The following is a 20292-nucleotide window of genomic DNA, read 5'->3' on the forward strand; positions in this document are numbered from 1 at the left end:
TGCAGGCCCAGCTTCATCCTCCCCCGGGCCTGTGCCTGGTCCAGCCACAACCTCTTCCCTGTGCCTGGGCAATGGCATCTCTGCCTACCGTGCTCCTGCCAAGGAATCTCCAATGTGGCAGCCAAAGGACTGGGCCATGCCTGGGCCAGTACTGGCCCCTTCCATGCTCCCAGCCCTGCCACTGGGAGGCTACACAGCTCTATACTTGTTACTATCTCTGACCTTGTGCCAACTCCTCTTCCCCTGGCTCACAGGGCTTCAGCCACAAGGACCTCCTTTGTGCTACAGATCGCTTCACTCACTGTCTCTCTCCCCTTTACCCAGTTCCTATAGCTCCTCACTCTAGACCACCTTGCTTTTGATTCTGTTTGTTTGTTTCTGTTGTTGTTGCTGTTTTTTAAACATTCCTGTATATCCCAGGCTGACCTTGAACTTGCTACTTAGCCAAGGATGATCGTCCCTGCTTCCCCTCCTGAGTACTCAGAATACAAGTGTGCATTAGCCAGACCGTGGTGCATTTGCCTTTAATCCCAGCACTTGGGAGGCAGAGGCAGGCAGATCTCCAAGTTTGAGGCCAGCCTGGTCTACAGAGCAAGTTCCGGAGCAGCCTGGGCTACACAGAGAGACCCTATCTTGGAAAAAACAGCAACAAAAAAACCAAGTGGGCATCAGCATGCCTAGTTTGTTCAATACTGGGGATGCAGCCCAGGGCTCCGCGTGCTCGCTACGGCTCTGCCAACTTAGCTGCCTGCTCCCCTAGCCCCTCTATCAATTTCATGGTTTTGCTCTGTTTGTTTGTTTGTTTGTTTTTGCAAGACAGGGTTTCTCTGTGTAGCCCTGGCTGTCCTGGAACTTACTCTGCAGACCAGGTTGGCCTCAAATTCAGTGTTGACATTAAAGGCGTATGCCACCAATGCCAGGCTTTCTTTTTTTTCTTTTTTTTTGGGGGGGGGGCAGGGTAGCATTCTGTAGCCTCGGTGACCTGGAAATCATGACCACTCTTCTGCTTCAGCTTCCCAAGTGCTGGGACGGCAGGCACACGTGACCACGTCTAGCCTAGAGTCTGCTCCCCTTTAAAAGGTGGACTCTCAAGGGCCACATGTTCAAGTGTGCATTCATACTCAGTTGATCAGACTCACGCCCTTACCCAGAGCCCACCCACCTCACCTTGGCCTTGGAGTTGAAGGCTGCCTTGGTGAACAGTTGAATGGGGAGGTGGGAGCTCATGAGGCGGGGGCTGGGCCGGTCTGGGAGGCTGAAGGCACTTATGACAGTCTCGCACCAGGGTGCACGTTGCCAAATGGGCTCAGAACGGATCCATGAGGGGTCCCCATTTTTCAGGATTAAGCAGAGGATCTCAATCATCCAGTTGGTACCTACCAGGAGAGCAGAAAGGTTAGCTGGGAGCAGAGGGCAAGGGGTGGGAATAGAACCATACCCCAATGGTAGCGCTGTGTTTGAAGGCGGCTGGGAAAGCAGAAGGCAAGGCAGCGAACAGCCTGGCCAGGTGTGGACACTGGTCATTCCAGCACTCTGGAGGCTAAGGCTGGACTACAGTGTGAAACCCTGTCTCAGAAAACAAAACAAAACAAAACAAAACAAAACAGGGGTGTGGTGGTTGATTAAGAATGACTTCCAAGCCGGGCAGTGGTGGCACATGGCTTTAATCCCAGTGCTCGGGAGGCAGAGCCAGGTGGATCTCTAAGTTCGAGGCCGGCCTGGGCTACAGATAGAGTTCCAGGACAGGCTCCAAAGCTACACAGAGAAACCCTGTCTCCAGAGAGAGAGAGAGAGAGAGAGAGAGAGAGAGAGAGAGAGAGAGAGAGAGAGAGAGGGAGAGGAAAGAATGGATTCATGGGCTGGAGAGATGGCTCAGAGGTTAAGAGCATAGGCTGTTTCTTCCAGAGGTCCTGAGTTCAATTCCCAGCAAGCAAAGGTGGCTCAGCCACCTGTAATGAGATCTGGTGCCCTCTTCTGGCCTGCAGGCATACATGTGGGCAGAACACTGTGTACATAATCTTTAAAAAATAATGGCTCCCGTAGGTGCATAGATTTGAATGCGTGGTTGCTAGGGAGTGGAACTATTTGAAAAGACAAGGAGGTGTGGCCTCGATGGAGGAAGTGTGTCCCTGGGGGTAGTCTTTGAAAGTTTCAGGGGCTCCAGCCAGGCTCGGGATCCTGCTGCCTGAGGATCAGGATGTAGAACTCTCAGCCACCATGTCTGTCTGTCTGAGGAAAATGGATTGTAACTGTAAGCCAGCCTCAATTAAATGCTTTTCCTTGATAAGAGTTGCCGTGGCCATGGTGTTTGTTCACAACAGCAGAACACTGATAAAGACAGGGGCTGGACAGATGGCTCAGTGGTTAAGAGCACTGGCTGCTCTTGAAGAGGACCCAGGTTCAATTCCCAGCACCCACATGGCGGCTCACAACCACTTGTACCTTCCAGCTCTGTGGGCACTGCACACACATGGTGCACACATAAAATAAAATAAAATGAAAATAATTTTTTAAATGAAAGAAATGGCTTAGAGCCAGCAAGAAGACACAGAGGACAAAGATATCTGCTGCCACGCCTGATGATCTGGGTTTGATCCCTAGGTTTTACATGGTGGAAGCAGAGAACCGACTCCCACAAGGTGTCCTCTGACCTCCACTCACTCTGTGCCCCCCACACACACCCCAATAGGGGGTGTTCTGGCCCTTTTCTGGCCTCTGTGGGCAATGTGCAGCACCCATGGTATACATACATGTGAGTAAAACACCCATATGCATAAAATAAAAAAATTAGCCTTGTACTCCAGTTCTAGGAAAACTATGACTTCCCTGTGCTGGCTGCTCGTGGAGATCTGGGCATGTTGGGAGTGGACACTGCTGTGTCAGCATGCATTCCCTAATCTCTGCTTCCCTGCATGACAGACTGCAGCCCAAGGAGCAGGTAGGAAACCCTCATTCAGCCACTGAGTGGCATATGAACTCTGACTGCCTTCCTACTGTGTGTGGTGCCTGCGTGCTTTGGGAAGACTTGCCCACTTCTGAATGTGTGGAGGTCAGAGGGAAACATTGTATCTTCTATAACTCTCCACTTTATTTTTTAAGAAAGGGTCCTCTACTGTACATGGGCCTTACCATCTCCCCTCAACTGGCTGGCCATGAAGCCCCCCCCCCCCCTGAATCTGTTTGTCTCTACCCTCAGCGCTGAAGTCAGAGGCACAAGCTCCCCGCTGTGCTTGGCTTTTATGTGGGTTCTGGGACTCACACTCAGTTTGCCCGCCTTGGTGGCAAGTGCATTTCCCTGGAGAACCATTTCACTGCTCTTATTATTGCATTTTTGTTATAGTTGTTTTCAAGACAAGATCTCACTCTGTGGTTCTGGCTGTCCTTCCTGGAACTCACTATGCAAACCAGGCTGACCTCACATTCACAGAGCTCTTCCTGTCTCTGCCTTCTGGGTACTGGGATTAAAGCCACCACACTTGGCCAATTATTTTTGAGGGATTGTTTGTTTGTTTGTTTGTAGTAAGAGGGATTGAGTCAGGAGTTTCAGACATGCTGAGCAGGGTCTGGACCACTGAGCCACACCCAGCCCCTCACTGGGGAATTGCAGGCTCTTCTGCTCCACTGCTGAGCTACATCTTCATTTTTTGTTACTTTTTGTCATGAGACACATTAGGCAGTGGTGGCACACAGCTTTAATCCCAGCCCTCAGGAGGCAGAGGCAGGCAGATCTTTGAATTTGAGGCCAGCCTGGGCTACAGAGTGAGTTCCAGGAAGGCTAGGCTACACAGAGAAACCCTGTCTCAAAAAAACAAAAAACAAAACTATAAAACAACAACAACAAAATCCCATTAAACTGTCCAGGCCGATCTTGGGGGTCCTCCCTCCTCAGACCCTGGGCTAGCAAAGACAGCAGGCCTTTGCCACCATGCCCAGCTTATCCCTTGATTCTGAATGCCATGTTTCAGCAAGGAGCCCTGTCCCTGCGGAAGGCTCAGATCTCTTCCATTATCAGCCTTGGGCCAGGGCTCCTGGGCAGAAGGCTCTCCCTAGCTAGCGGTCTCAGTTCTCAACCACCAGCAGAGGGCGCCAGAAGAACACGAATGTCCGACACTGTTCTCAGTGGCCGCTCTCTTCGGCGAGTCATCTCCAGCTCAGGGTCTAGAATGACAAGAATCCTCCCCCAGGACATCTCAGCACCTCTCCAGTGAGGCTGAATCCGGAGACAGGAGCAGGGAAGCCCGGCTCCCCAATTCACTGCTGCCTGGGGGTTCCTTTTCCCTGCAGAGGGTGGGGTTACTCCTGCGTCTGCGGCGTCTCTGTGCTCTGCGGGACCAGTTCATCGGCGAAGTCCTTTGCTGGCGAGTTTCCCTCCCTTTGTGTTAGAATACACACAACCCAGGCCTCGTCATCCTCACCATTTCCGATCGGCAATACACACACAACCATGTAGTTTTGCAACAATCATCCCAAAGCTTGTCCTTTCTCCAGAAATTGTAATCATTAGATCAATGCCTTCTGTTCTCATCTCATGCAGCCCCCATGACCTGGTTTCTGCCTCACGGTTTCTCCCTCCAAGCATGGCTACTTTAAGGGCCTCATGTAATTCCTTTTGTGTCCAGTTTATTTCTCTTAGTATGGTGTCTGTAAGGTTCAATCTTGCAGTAGCATGAGTCAGATTTTGTTTGTTTTTTGTTTTTCGAGACAGGGTTTCTCTTTGTAGCTTTGCACCTTTCCTGGAACTTGCTATAGAGACCAGGTTGGCCTTGAACTCACAGAGATCCGCCTGCCTCTGCCTCCCGAGTGCTGGGATTACAGGCCTGTGCCACCACCGGCCGGCCAGATTTTTTTTTAATTTTTTTTTTTTTATTTTTTATTTTTTTTAAAGACAGGGTCTTGTTGCCTCAGGCTGGCTTCAATTCCAATCTGTACCAGAGAATGACCTTTATCTCCTGATCCGTTCCTCCAACATGCTGGGATTACAGATGTGCACCACTGTATCCAGTTAGCTGCAGCTATCAACATAGTCCAGGATTACCGGAGAGTCTCAGCTGGGGTACTGTCTCTCTCTCTCTCTCTCTCTCTCTCTCTCTCTCTCTCTCTGTTTTTTTTTAGAGACAGTGTTTCTCTGGGTAGCTTTGGAGCCTGTCCTGGAACTCACTCTGTAGATCAGGCTGGCCTCAAACTCACAGAGATCCTCCAGCCTCTGACTCCCAAGTGCTGGGATTAAATGTGTGCCACCATCGCCCAACTCTCTCTTTTTCTATTTATTATGTAACTTGACACAGAGTCTCACTCTGTAGTCCTGGCTGGCCTGGAATTTACTATGTAGACCAGGCTGGCCTTAGACTCACCTGTCCCTGCCTCCTGAGTGCTGGGATTAAAGGCGTGTACTGCCATGGGCATGTTCTTGATTACTAATTGATGTAGAAGGAACCAGCCCACTCTGGGCAGTGCCGCTCCTGGGCCGAGGGTCCTGGGTTTGTGTTTGGTTTTGTTTTTTTTTTTTTTTTTTTTTTTTTTTTTTCAAGACAGGGTTTCTCTGTGTAGCCCTGACTGTCCTGGAACTCACTCTGCAGCCCAGGCTAGCCTTGAGCTCACAGAACTCTGCCTGCTTCTGCCTCCCACCTCCTGCATCGTCAGGGTGTTTTTATCACAAAAAGAAGACCAGAACACTGGTCCTTGTCTGTGAAGGTCGAGTAATACTCTGCACGTGAGTTCAGAATGAAACAGAGAGGAAGAGCGTCCTCCACAAACATGTTAGGCAGCAGGGCCTGGTTCTAGGCTCAGAGAGCATAGCAATGTCCAATGCAGACAGAGCTCTCAGGGAACTCAGATAGCTTTCTGGTGAGAAAGCAGAGTCCCATCAGCGAGGCTGTGCCTAGTGGCACACACCTGCCCTCCCAGAACCTGAGACACTGAGGCAGGAGGACCAGGAGTTCAAGGCTAGCCCGGGCTGCATGAAACCTGTCTCAACAAAAACAAAGTTCCCACCAGACCACACAGTGGCCAAGGGGACAGAGAGGGCTGAGGGGACAGGGGAGGTCTGGGGACACTCAGTGCTGTGAGGACCAAGGGGACGGGGAGGTCTCAGGGGAGTGTGGGGCGGGGAGAGGGTTGGCCAGGCCTTCAGAGTTGACCTGGAGCAGGGAGTTAGTGGGCAGAGCCCAGGAAGGTACCTCCAACAGAGGACAAACTCCAGGTTTACAGGCCCTTCCTCGGAGTCCAAGCTGGTGCCCTATGTACCTGATTTGGGGTAGGTGACGATGAAGATGTCCTCGTCCCGCACGTTGTTAGTGTTCTCTGCCAGGCTGAGGCTCTCGGGTGAGTACATGCCAACCGGGAAGGGAATACCTTTGTACCAGAAGTATTCACCCTGCAGCTTCCGGCTGGAAGAGAGGAATGGCAGATGTAAGGAGAAACAAGGAGACAGGCCGCAAGCTGCTGGCCCTCCGCTGGCACCCTGGCGAGGAGCGTCCTTTCTCTGAGCCCCGTGTGTCCACCTGAAGAGTGGCTCTTCCTCACAGCCGTCCCATGATGCCATGTCTGTCATCCTCCTATTACGGGGACACAGAGGGTGGAGTGACTCGCCCAGAGCCCAGCAGCTGGCAGGAGGCAGAGCACTTCATGTCTGTAAAGTGGAGCTAAGTGTTCTCCTTATGCTATTCCACATCCTAACCCTGGAAGGCGACACCATGTCACCAGGCCATTTTACGAAAGAGGAACCCAAGCCAAAGGTGGCAGGTGCCCCGCCCACGCTGCACGCGGCAGAGCCCATGTGAAAACCCACAATGACTCACTGGGAAGCTAAAATGATCTAGCTGCTTTTTCTAAAGCCATGACGCATTTACGAAGCCACAAAACTGAGTTTCCAAACAGAGGATTGAACCCAGGGCTTCTGGAATGGTACAGGAACTGTGCTACCACCAAGCTGTGCCCCCAGCCCCTCACTGGGGGATTCTAGGCAGGGGGTCTACCACTGAGTCACACCCCCCAGCCCCTCACTGGAGGATTCTAATTCTAGGCAGGGGCTCTACCACTGAGCCACACTCCAGCCCCTCACTGGGGGATTCTAGGCAGGGGCTCTACCACTGAGCCACACCCCAGCCCCTCACTGGGGGATTCTAGGCAGAGCTCTACCACTGAGCCACACCCCAGCCCCTCACTGGGGGATTCTAGGCAGGGGCTCTACCACTGAGCCACACTCCAGCCCCTCACTGGGGGATTCTAGGCAGGGGCTCTACCACTGAGTCACACCCCCAGCCCCTCACTGGGGGATTCTTGGCAGGAGCTCTACCACTGAGCCACACCCCAGCCCCTCACTGGGGATTCTAGGCAGGGGCTCTACCACTGAGCCATGCCCTCAACCCTCTATTAATTTATTGGAGACAGGGTCTCATTAAGTTGTTCTGGATAGTCTTGAACTTTTGATTTTTTTCTTTTCTGGAGCTGAGGACCGAACCCAGGGCCTTGCACTTGCTAGGCAAGCACTCTACCACTGAGCTAAATCCCCAACCTGACCTTTTGATTGTGTCAGCCTCCTAAGTAAGTAGGATGACAGATCTGGGCCACCAGGTTCATTTAGGGCATCTATTTTGTCTCATGAAGTATTAGTGATGGAGCTTGAGCCTTGGTGCTGGCACATTAGCCAATTTTCCTGCCACTGAGCTACAACCCTTGGATTCATATTCTGGGGGAAAAACAGCATTTTGCTTTGTTTTGAAGAAGAGTACCCACTGAGGGTTCAGAAGAACAGCTTGTGGCTACATCTGCTTCAGATTCTTGACTGGGGGAACTAAGCATCCTCAGATGTGGATTACAATGTCCTGGCTTCTGTCCCTGGCTTTCTGTCACTCTATCTTGAGGAGCAATGTGTAGTAACTGAATGCCATCAGTGTCCCACTAAAGTCCTCTGCACGTGACTTTTTGCAGGTCCCTTGTCTTTGTCTTTCTCAGTACAGAAGGGACAGGAGACCCGGGGAAGTTAGGATGATCAGAACTGTGGATGTCACCAACTACTCTTAAAAAACCTTGCTTTGAGTGAGACCAGTCATTCCCAAGACAAAGCAAGCTGAGACAGGGGGACAGAAAGCTAAAGGCCAACTCCAAAACCAGGGAGCTCCAGGCTCAAACGTAAGAAGCTGCTGGGCAGTGGTGGCGCACACCTTTAATCCCAGCACTCCCAGAGGCAGAGGCAGGTGGATCTCTGAGTTCAAGGCCAGCCTGGTCTACAGAGGGAGTTCCAGGACAGCCAGGACTACACAGAGAAACCCTGTCTCAAATCTCCCTGCCCCCCAAAAAACAGGGTCTGGAGAGTTTTTGGCTCAGTGGTTAGAAGTACTTACAGCTTCTAACTGTAATCTTCTAATCAGTACTTACCGAGAACCCAAGTTCTGATTTCAGTACCTATATAAGGCAACGCACAAATAACTAATGCCACTGATACTATCTGGTGTCCTCTTCTAGCCTTCATGGATACCCAGACAGACATACACACACACACACACACACACACACACTCTCACAATGAAATATATCTTAAAATAAAGAAAACGTTTGGAATGTAAAATCCCCAGTGAAGGGCTGGGGTGTGGCTCGGTGGTAGAGCTCCTGCCTGAAGTCCCCCAGTGAGGCATGGACATGGCTGTGTGGTGGGCATGGCATGGCTGTGTGGTATGTCATGAGGCCCTGGGTTCCATCCATAGAATAGCGATAACAATAACGATGACGATGTTGATGATGCGAGGTTGATTCTGAACACACAGGTGAAACTCAGAAACGTGGAGGGTCACACATCCAGGAGTCCACTGTGGGAAGTTTTCTGTGTCTTGGAGATATATATACACATCTGCCACCTGGTAGCGTTTTATAAAGTGCTCAAGCCTCTAACGTGGAGAAAGTGTTGCATTAAAGTTGGTTAAGTTTTCACAGAGAAGGACTGCAGGGGCTGTAAGAAGGGCCTGGTTTGATGCTCACATCCCATAAACCTGAGCTAAAATAACCACTTTACACAACTGTAGGTCAGCAGCATCACGGCCCTGCTCAGGCTAGCCCACAATGAGCCTGCAGTAAGTGGTACATTCTCTAGGTAGTTCATTTGTTCAGGGATGTTATTACTTTGCCATAGGTTGAACCTGAGGGTAGAATGTGTGACATCACCAGTTACCAGGTAGGTTTGGCTCAACAGGTGGGAGCAGCGAGGTCAACCAGGCAGATTAGCTGACAGACGCCTGCCCACGGCCATGCCTAACCTGCCTTGCCTCCTGAGCCTCAGTTTCCTCCTCTGTCACAAACGGCTAGCAGTAATCACTGCTTCAAGCCACCAGTCCTACCAAGGATGAGAAGGGCTTGTGTATCTTAAGTACCGGGTTCTTGAGAGACGCTTAGTAGCCCCAGGTAGGACGTAATCTTTGATCTCAGCAACTCCTTGACATTTCTCTCCCATTACAAGAGAGGGAAACTGAGTCACCTTTCAGGGAAGGATCTTGTGCCCTTAGGCACCCCCAAATGATTCCTGAATGAGTAAGTAAATTAATGTGGACACCTGAGCCATTGCTCCACCGATTAAAAAAAAAAAAAACATGCTTGGGTGCAGCTCACGTCCCGAGAGGCCGGGCAGCAAAGGCTCAGGGCTGCTGGCACTCAAGTCATGCGCGAGAGAATGAAGGAGCGAGGGAGAGAACGGGTGGCTGGATATATGAATGAGTGGATGAAAACAAGTGGAAGAATGGCGGAGTGGGAGAATGAACAAGGCACAGATAAAATTGAGAATGGCTAGGAGAATGAATGAATGACTAAATGGACAGAGTGAAGGAAAGTCCCAGAGCGCTTGCGTCCCCTCCCTTGCCTGTGCCTTCAGCCCCGGCTACTGTGGGGACTTCACCAATCAGGACATGGGACTCTGAGATGCCCAGAGCCCCTTGACCATCCCGCAGGCTCTCCACAGTCCCCCCACTCCCTCCCCCACCTTCTCCAGCTCTGGCCTCACCTCTGCGCGCCCATCTCTCTGCCCCCCGCTGCTCCCAGACTCACAGCCTCTTTGGGTTTTAGTCTTGTGGTTTCTTTACTCCCTGTGCCAAAACCCACGTCAGGCCTCCATCCAGCACTGAAATGATGAGGGCCCGTCCTCTGAAGGCTGCCAGCTCAGTCCCATGGTGGAGAGGGAAGAGGGGCTGAGTTAGCACAGGCTTCCACGTCAAGAGATGGATGGGAAGAAGAAAAGCCATCACCTGTCGCCGCGTCTGCTGCAGTCATTACGTTTTTATAATTCGGTCTCCGCTAAGGCCCTACAGTCAGTTCTTCCCACAGCAGGAGAAGACCCACCTGGAACCAGGTGCTTCTGCCCTTCCATGCTCAAACCCACAGCACCTGTCTTACCAGAAGTAGTATCCACGCTGTTACAATGACCCACAAGACACCCCATCTGCCCTGTCCCTCTGGGCCATCATCTCTGTTGGTCCAACATACTGGCCTTGTTCTTTATCCCACATCCCGAGTCAACGCTGCTGTCAGGCTTTACACAGGCTGTCCCCTTACCTTCCATTTGTCTACAGACTCTTGCCCTCCCCATGTGAAATATGCCATGCTGTCACTGAACCTCATTATGGGGGACACCCTCTGGACAATGGGCTGGACACACATCCTCCAGCCAGCCACACCCCCCCCTAAAAAAAAAAATAACCCGACACATACATGCCCCTTCTGAGTTGCTTCAGTTTACACAGCTCGGGTTGAATATTACCTCATCTCACCCAAAACACAGGGCTGAGAGACTCACGTGGAGACTTCCGTGTTTTGGAATAGCTGTACACACACTGAGATGCCTTGGGAAAGCGACCCGAGTCTAAACTCCAGTTCACAGACGTCATACCTCTCATAGCCCCAAAGACATTTTATCTGATAGTTTTGGGTCCCCATGTTTCGGCTCTGACTGGTTCCAGGAGGAGGCATGCATGTGTCATGCCAACACTAAAAAGGTTTGGATTCTGGGGTTCTTGGAGCTTTGAATTTACTAAGTGGAGGTAATTAAGCCACATATTCTGTCTACCTTTTTTGTCCAAGGGCTTTCAACAGTAAACACATTTTCTTTAGATTAATTTACATTATATGTATGGATGTTTTGCCTTCATGTGTGTCTGTGCACCACGTGCAGTGCCTACAGAGGCCATGAGAGGGTGTCAGATCCCCTGGAACTGAAGTTACAGACAGGTGTGAGCTGCCAAGTGGTTGCTGGGAACTGAACCCAGGTCCTCTGCAAAGAGCAGTCAGTGCTCTTACAGGCTGAGCCATCTCTCCAGGTTATTTTTGGTCTGTCTGTTTTGGTTAATGTCTCCAAAATCCCCCCAGCACTGTCCGCAGTGGGGAGAGAGCTTCTGCACCTTTGCATCCACTGAAGGAAGGGAATTTGTGGCGCACAGTCTTCCCTGACCTTGTGCAGTCTCTCAGCAACACCATGAGGCTTCTGATGATGCCTGGCTTACTGAGGAGCCAAAAGAGGGTCAGAGAGGTGGAGCCACCTGGCTAACTTCACACAGCCATGGAGGGCAGAGCAAATTTGAACCCAACATGTTAGGGAGACACAAAATTGACCCAAGCTGTTCAGAGATGCCCTGGTCATGACTGTGCCCAGCCTTACTGTGTTAGTCCGAGAGCTGATCAATGTTATCTTACAGTTAATACACCGGGATGAAGTATCATAACATAATCAAAGGTGGCATAGCACTACTGCTTCCCCTCGGGTGTCTATGCGAGAGAAACATTTGGTAAGTTGCTTGCCACAGAAGCATGTGGACTTGGGCTTGCTCCTGTACTGACATAAAAGCTCTGGGTGAGAAGGCTGTTGCCTGTGCCTGTGATCCAGCACTGGGACCGTAGTGGACCCCTGAGCTCTCACCAACCAACCAACCCACTCTAAACAGCAATCTTTTTGGTTTGGTTTTTCGAGACAGGGTTTCTCTGTGTAGCTTTGCGCCTTTCCTGGAACTCACTTTAGAGACCAGGCTGGCCTCCAACTCACAGAGATCCGCCTGCCTCTGCCTCCCAAGTGCTGGGATTAAAGGCGTGCGCCACCACCGAACCCAGGGCCTTGCGCTTGCTAGGCAAGTGCTCTAACACTGAGCCAAATCATTTTCACAAGCCCTTACCTAAACAGCAATCTTTAGGCTCAGTAGAGACCTTGTCTCAAAAGATGGTAGATGCATCTGGCAAGATGGCTCAGCAGGTAAAGCCACTTCCTTTGCCAGGTTTAATAACCTGAGTTATGAGCACATGCCACTGTACACATAAACACACACACACACAATATGTAAATGATGGGTGATGCCTCTGACAGCCAAGGTTAACCTCTGGCTTTCACGTTCACCCACACATCTGTGCAGTTGTGTGCATGCACATGTACGTGAACACACACACACACACACACACACACACACACACACACACACTCCCAAAGAAGCAACAGAGGGCAGCAGGAAATGAGAAGGTGCCTCTGTGATCCTGAGGTTTTGAGGGGAGTCGGCCATGAGCCTCGAACAGCAACTCTGGAAGCCACAGAGTGGGTGATTCTGCACACACCTGGCTCTCCACTAGAAAACACCATTTCTATGTGACCTCCAGCTGTGACAGAACTCACAGGACTGTGGCCATTGTGCCATCCGCAGGAACAGGAAGCAAACACAACATTCTCAGATGAGCAGGAGTCACGGGGACAGCCCAGGCTGTTGGAAGGGTTTTGGGAGTCTCTAAAGGCTACACTTGTGTCACACCTCCTGAGGTGTGACAGAATTCACACCTATGTGGTGCTGGGCATGGAACCCAGGGCCTATGTGCGCTAGGCAGGTGCTTTGCCAGCTAGCCAAATCCTAAGCCTGTGATTCTTTCTTTCTCTTCCTTTCTTTCTTTCTTTCTTTCTTTCTTTCTTTCTTTCTTTCTTTCTTTCGTTTTGTTTTGTTTTGTTTTTTTGAGACAGAGTTTCTCTGTGTAGCCCTGGCTGTCCTGGAACTCACTCTGTAGACCAGGCTGGCCTAGGACTCACAGAGATCCACCTACCTCTGCCTCCCGAGTGCTGGGACTAAAGGCTGGGCCACCACCGCCCGACTGTGATTTCATTTTATTTTTTTATGATTTATTTATTATGTATACAATGTTCTGTCTGCACATGTCCCTGAAGGCCAGAAGAGGGCACCAGATCTCATTACAGATGGTTGTGAGCCACCATGTGGTTGCTGGGAATTGAAACTTTGGAACCTCAGAACCTTTGGAAGAGCAAGCAGTGCTCTTAACCTCTGAGCCATCTCTCCAGCCCGTGATTCTATTTTTTAAGAGTCTCATTCAGATAAACACAACATCCATTATTACAATGGTGGCCAGTGACTCTCTTGTCTACCCAGGATATCTGAGAAGACATCTCACCCATGCCACTGCCCCACTGCTGGGGGACATGGGAGCAATGCTCCTTCACTGGAGGGTGGCCAGTGTGTTATCTACCCACTGACATTCATGAGCCCTGGTCAAGGGCCAGGGGGCTCAGAGAGTACTAGAATCCCAATGACAGCTCCTGTTCTTGGGCTGGATCCAGCCAACTCCAGATGATGTCATTATAAACGTCAGAAAGCGCTAGTATATGGAGCTGAGACAGGAGGATTGCAAGTTTGAGAGCAGCTTGAGCTACATATCCAGACCATGTCTCATGATAAAGTGAGAGAAAAAGGGAGATGAGAAAAGAAGAGATCCTGTCTCAATTTCCCCTCAAACAAAACAAGCAAAACAAAAACCCAAACAAACCAACAAAACACACACATACAAAAGTGAGTAGTTACAGCTTGTTTTGTTTTGTGGTTCTGGGGATAGAACCCAGGTCCTTGACACTCCTGAGCACACACTACCACTGAGCCACACTCTCCATGTGGCAGGCTGTCCATGCATTTTTAAGACTGGCCTTAGACCCATGGTCCTTTCACCTCAGCCTCCAGATAAACAAGGCAACAGGATGACAGGTCTGCTGGGTCTGAGATCTCATATCAATACAGTTGTAATGAAAAAGAAAAGGCAAGTTTGGGGCTGGGGAAGTACCTCGGTGAGTAAAGTGTTGGCTGCACGAGTATTAGGACCCACATTCAGATCTCAGCACCCACAGAAAAGCTGGGCACTTAGAGCACACCTGTAACTCAGCAGAAGGCAGAGGCAAGCAAACCCTGGGGGCTTGCTTATCAGCCCATCTGAAATTCCGGTTTCAAAAAGAAGGTGAGGAGTGAGGGAGGAGGACACCTGGTCAGTCTCTGGTCTCCATACTTGCCTGCACAGGGAAGCCACAAAAAACGTACACACACTGACCACATCCCTCTAACGAAGTTTTATCATAAAGTTAGGAACAAAATATGTCCTAAACACACAGTTGAACGGTGCACAGGTGTGGCCTCAACATATCCAAACGCTTTCAAGTCAGGGCACTGTTTCAACAGTTTTGACGCTCATGGCAGGCACAGGCAGTATTGAGACAGAGAGCTTCCTGGCCCTAGGGTTTGGATACCAAACCTATCCTTAAGAATACCCTTGGCATGTTCTCTGGAGTAAGTGCACTCTTCTGGCTCCACCTTACTTCATTCCTGTAATAATAAATTGTTATATTAATACTAACACAATTATTATATAATATATAAATAATAACATATTATTAAATAATATTTTTTACAAAAATGTTGCTTGGACCACACCTGCAATCCCAGCACCCAGGAGACTGAGGCCAGAGGACTGTTGCAAGTTCATGGCCGTCTTGAGTTACAGAGTGAGTTCCAGGAGAGCTTGGGTACACAGTGAGATCCTGTCTCAACAAACCAAATCCACACAAAACTTCGGTGATGGAAGAGCCAGGCTGCACAGCCAGCCCCTTCCCACAGTCCTGACTTCTGGCTCACAGCTCAACTAATCATATTGACAGTGCTGTAACAAACTTAGTTCTTAGTGAACTTAAGAACAAATAGCAAGCTTCCCGACCTCATCACTGGTGGCAGATGCCCCCAGCCTGCCACCCTCGTGCTCATCCCCGCAGGTGGCGCAACCTGAGTCTCCCTGCTGGACCGACAAGGACTGCATTTCCCAGAAGACTCTGCGCAGACCTACAACCCCCCCATAAGCCTCTCTTCCTTTAGGTCCTGGCTCTCCAGCCAGGGGGCAGCTTTGCGTGCTCACTCCGCGTTCACCCCAATTGCGTTCCCTGTACCTTGCTGTTCCTCCACCCCACAATGATCCTGCCTCAGTTTCTCCAGTGAGCCCCTGTGAGGCCTACCCTCCTCCCAGTGCCCCCAGGGAGCAGTGCTGCGCGCGCAGCTCCCGTCCAGCCTCACTGAGGGGACGAGTCGCAGGTATTCCTGGACCATGGAGACATCCTCGCCGAGGGCGGCAGTCTGCGCTTCTGGGTGTGTCTGCAGCTCTGTGTGCCGCCGGGTGGGGTGGGACCCCGAGACTGCAGCCTGGCACGTGACGTGTGTGTGTGTATGTCTTGTCTGATGTGTCGGTGCCCCTGGTTCCAATCTTTAGCTCTGTCAATGCCCTGTTGTGTACATTGGCCCTCTCTGTGCCTCGGTTTCCTTACCTGTACATTGGGCATGAAAGAGCACCTATCATGGGGGATGTTGTGAGGATCGAAAGGTAATACTTCAAACCTCGGAAACGTCTGGCGCAGAATAAATCCTGCCAATAATAAATACATGAAATAAACTACGCTTATGCATCTTTTGTGCCCATGTGTGTTGGTGTATGTGACGTGAGGCTACAGTGGGGTAACAAGTCCTTGTAACCACGTCTAAAGAGTGTGTCCAATCGCGCTGTCTGTTTAGGTAGGTGGTGTGCCTTTGTGTGTAACACTCGTGGCTGTACTTTTTGCACAGGGCATGTTTGTGCCTCGTCCTGTGTTTGTGCTTTTGCATAAGCTGTGTGGCTTTGCATGTATGAACTGTATGTTCTCATGTGCGTATGTGTATGTGATGTGTGTTTGTCCCTGGGGGTGAGCAATGTGCATACCCAGTGCCTGCATACATGCATGTATTGTTTCTGTATGCTCACGTATGTGACTGACCAGCCTGTGTCTGTGCATGCAAGTGTCTTTGGGTGTATGAGCTAGTGATGCTCTTTGTTGTCTATGTAGAATGTCAGTTAATGACAGCATGCCTCCTCATGTCCCAAAGGATCTGTGTGGATCTTTGTGATGCCTCCTGTGTTTGGAGCTCTGTGGTGTGTGTGTGTGTGTGTGTGTGTGTGTGTGTGTGTGTGTGTGTGTGTGATGCTGGGACATTCCTGTGTGGCTCGGTGAATCTGTACCAACCAGAGGCTGGACTGCCTATGCATTCTCAGTGTGGTCTGTCCCTATGTCTTTGTGTGTGACGTGTCCGTGTCTCCGTCTGCTGATGGCTGTCCACCTTTGTATGTGATGCGCTTGTGAAGGTTCCTGTGACATGTGTCAGCTGTGTGTGGGCTGCGTGGGTTTGATATCTGCATCTTAGCATGTAGCACACGTGTGGACACCAGTAGTGTGTCCCAGTGGTGTCAGGGCCGCGCACTGTGGACTCTGCCCCCCCCCCCCCCCCCCCCCCCGCCAAGGGTCTGTTGGTCTCAGTCTTGTCCCTCCTCCCCCCTTCCTATTCTCCCCTCCCGCCTAGCAGCCAATGCAACCGGGAACCAGTTGCCATGACAACGCTCCCTCCTCCCTCCTCCCACCCTTCCTCTGACAGGCTCTCTGCTCCCCCAATCCCGATTGTCCTCGGGGGCGGGGCCCTCGCTGCCCCCCCATCTTCCCCTCCCCCCTACCCCAGCAACCCCGGCTCCCTAGCTCCTCTCCTCCGTCCGCCTCTCCATCCCTTCATCCGTCTGTCCTTTCGAGGAGGGGGAGGGGGGTACCTGAGCCAGTAAGCAGCCCCTCCCTCTCCCTGTCTTGCGTTTCCCGCCCCTCTCCTGGGCTGGGGGAGGCCAGGGTTGAGCGGGTCCCCATGGCTGGGGGCTGAGGGCCCGCCCCCCCTCCTCCCCAGCCGCCGATACCTCCACCTCCCTTCCATCCTGGACAAGATGCCTGCGCCCGGCGCACTCATCCTCCTGGCGGCCGTCTCCGCCTCCGGCTGCCTGGCGTCCCCAGCGCACCCGGGTGAGTATGTCCAGCCGTCCGCGGCCCGCGCCCAACCCCCACCGGGGCCAGCCTGGCACCTGTGCGCAGTCCCTGGGGACGAGCGGGTCTGCAGGGTCAGGGAGACCAGCCAAGGCGGGTGGGGAGTGGGCTGCGGGCCCAGTGCGTGCATGTGAGCGTGCATGTGAGCTCATGTGCACGCGAGTGCACACGGGTACGCGAGATGGAAGGCCGCAGCCTTGGGGGAGAGAGACCCTATTTCTAAGGGGGACACAGCTCTGGCTTTGCAGAGTCCCCTCCCTCAGGGCTAAGGCTGTGGCTAGAGAATGGGCCTGTGTTCCCAGTCTCTCTAAAAGAAACAGTTCTCAGTCACCTTTCAGACGTGGGGTGGGCAGGGGGTTCAGCTCCGGGTAAAAATCTTGGAGCAACCCGCGATTGGGAGGGGGTCGTGAGGCTATCCGCGGCAGCATATTATGAACTCTCAGAGCTCCAGGCCTCACTATTGCTCGTCACTGGAATGTATTCATATACGGGTTAGGGGATGCATTTGGGGCGAGAGGTGGGGGGTGGGTCCCAGCTTGGGACGAAAAGAGGGACCCCACCCCCAACCACCTGGGAAGGCCTTAAACTACAACTCCCACAATACGTTAGGCCACCCGGCCTCTCTGCCAAGGGGCCCCTGGATGCGGCGCATCATGGGAATTGTAGTCCAAGACTAGCCCAGGATGGGAGGGGCATGGAGTCCGGTAGCCAGTGTCTTAAAGCCCAGACCCCAGCCCAGCCTTGTGCCCACAGATGGATTTGCTCTGAGCCGAGCCCCTTTGGCTCCGCCCTACGCTGTGGTCCTCATTTCCTGCTCCGGTCTGCTGGCCTTCATCTTCCTCCTTCTTACCTGTCTGTGTTGCAAACGGGGTGATGTCCGTTTCAAGGTGAGGTGCCCTGGGAGTAACCTGGGGAGAAAGACCCCAGCCTGCGAAGGGGCTGGAAGCCCCAGAGCACTCCTAAACCTGGGAACTTGGGATCCTCACACCAGCGGAAATGGGGCTGGGATTTGAGGGACAGGTCTGTGAACTGGGGAGGCAATTAGGACAGGACGCTAGCGTCTCAGCACCCCACTCCCGGTGCTCCCATTCTTCGCCTCTCTCACCCCAGGAGTTTGAGAACCCAGAAGGGGAGGACTGCTCTGGCGAGTACACCCCCCCTGCGGAGGAGACCTCCTCCTCACAGTCGCTGCCTGATGTCTATATTCTGCCGCTGGCAGAGGTCTCCCTGCCAATGCCTGCCCCGCAGCCCGCACACTCAGGTACTGCCCCCTCCACCCCAGGATCCTGTGGTCCCAACACTGAGGGCTTCCTTTCATGGCTCAGGGAGGGCAGAGGGCAGAACCCTAGATTCATGGAAATAACTTATAGGGAGGCCACACGCACCATGTTGCAGAAAACCACAGATCTGGAGAATCCTGCAGGATGGCCCCAGTGCCATCAGCCTAGATCTCAACCTGGGAAGCCAGCCTATAAGCTGACTAACCAGTCTTGGAGCTAAGGTTGCCAAAGGGAAGGGCTGATTGGACCCTGGGCCTCATGGGCAGCCAATGAGGAGGCTGGACCCTGTCATGGAATGTTGGAGACAGCCAATAAAAGGAGACTGCTGTCTACTCTTGGTGGTGTGGGGTGTCCTGGAAAGGAGAGGAGCTCAGGGCCTCCCCTGCTGCCCCTCCTCAGACATCAGCACCCCCCTGGGCCTGAGTCGCCAGCACCTCAGCTACCTACAGGAGATTGGCAGCGGCTGGTTTGGGAAGGTGAGGGGCCTGGGTGGGAGGCAGAGGGGTATCCATACATCTCTGGCCTGTGCTCCTGTTCTATGTCTACCCACATTTGTCATCTGCTCTTGGCCTCCCCAGCCCCAAACGCCCCTCAGCCTGACCCCCTCCCTCCACCTCTCACCCACTCCCACCCACCTACCCCCACATCTGTCGGTCAGCGCCTCCCTCCTCACTCCATTGACCACTCCGCCTCGCCACCCGGCTCTCCACGCGTCCGTCAGTCTGTCCATCCTTCCATCCGTCCCCGCGTGCATCGGACTCTGGGCCTGTGAGTCTCTCACTCCGTGTCTGGTGGGGGACCAGGGAGGTGGGACATGAAGGGAAGGCCTGGAAGGTGGTTGGGAGTTTGGTGTGTATGGAGCTAGCCTGGGGATGGGCTGGACACAGGTCAGCACTGACCGAAGCACTCCTTGGCCAGGTGATCCTGGGGGAGGTTTTCTCAGACTACACGCCAGCTCAGGTGGTGGTCAAGGAGCTCCGGGCTAGCGCCGGGCCCATGGAGCAGCGTAAATTCATCTCAGAGGCTCAGCCCTATAGGTAAGTCCATGGACAGGGCTTCCAAAAACAAAATATCAGGTGGAGGAGGTGAGGTTGGGAAGTGGATGGAACCCAGTGCGGTGCCAAACCTGGCTTCCAGTTTCAGATTTCTTCCCGACTGTATGGCTTTGGTGCTGGGATTTCCCTCCTGGAATCTTGGGTCTTCCCTAGAGAGAGCTCGAGACAACATGGGGAAGGGGGTTCCCAGGTCACTCTGAACCTTAGGATCTTCATCCCAGTGATAGTTAAGACCATACCCAAGCTATCACTGAAGAGTCGGCCCCACCCCCCTTCCCCACTGTGAGAAAGATCTGTGAGCATCTTGCTTAGGCTTCACTCCAGTCTTAACACATAATTGTGCTTGGAGGTAGGAAGGTGTGTATGGACTCATTAGAGTCTGGCCCATCCTTGCTCCAAATCCTCCCATGGCTCCTCCTCAGTGCTCCCAGGACATGGTTACAGCTCCCTCTAGCCCACAGGCCCTGCATAGTCTGCTCCTATAATCTTCTGGCCTCCGGCCTCAGTCCCCACCCTTACTTCCCCCCACCACACACACACACACAGACACACAGACACACAGACACACAGACACACAGACACACACACACAGACACACAGACACACACACACACACACAGACACACACACACACACAGACACACACAGACACACACACACACACACACACACACACACACACACACACACACTACAGCTGCTCTGCTGCCCAAGGCCTTTGTTATTGCTCTTCCCTCTGGAGAATACCACTTCTTTTTATTTTTTAATTCTTTATTTTTTAATTCTTTAATTAATTTTTCTATTATCA

At 52.2% G+C, this 20292-nt stretch overlaps 2 protein-coding genes across 4 annotated transcripts in view; one reads left to right on the forward strand and one right to left on the reverse strand.

The window, feature by feature from the left end:
- Nucleotides 1-16205, reverse strand: part of Sult2b1 (sulfotransferase family 2B member 1) — a 23028-nt gene extending 6823 nt beyond the window's left edge. Inside the window, 5 exon segments of the mRNA XM_036180255.1 lie at nt 1168-1376; nt 6244-6386; nt 15215-15269; nt 15272-15346; nt 15349-16205. Coding sequence (XP_036036148.1) covers nt 1168-1376; nt 6244-6386; nt 15215-15269; nt 15272-15346; nt 15349-15703 — 837 coding nt within the window. The 5' untranslated portion in view covers nt 15704-16205.
- The window catches only part of Lmtk3 (lemur tyrosine kinase 3), a 19856-nt gene continuing 14725 nt past the window's right edge, over nt 15162-20292 (forward strand). Inside the window, exons 1-6 of one of the 3 annotated variants that reach the window (XM_036180225.1) lie at nt 15162-15356; nt 17016-17128; nt 17903-18036; nt 18260-18410; nt 18829-18905; nt 19348-19466. In XM_036180225.1, coding sequence (XP_036036118.1) covers nt 17053-17128; nt 17903-18036; nt 18260-18410; nt 18829-18905; nt 19348-19466 — 557 coding nt within the window. In that variant the 5' untranslated portion in view covers nt 15162-15356; nt 17016-17052. Of the gene's footprint in view, nt 15411-16688; nt 16896-17015; nt 17129-17902; nt 18037-18259; nt 18411-18828; nt 18906-19347; nt 19467-20292 lie in introns of those variants that run through there. The other 2 variants (XM_036180231.1, XM_036180216.1) reach the window with 2 other exon arrangements.

This window comes from Onychomys torridus, chromosome 1 (genome assembly GCF_903995425.1).
Source record: "Onychomys torridus chromosome 1, mOncTor1.1, whole genome shotgun sequence".
NCBI lineage: Eukaryota > Metazoa > Chordata > Mammalia > Rodentia > Cricetidae > Onychomys > Onychomys torridus.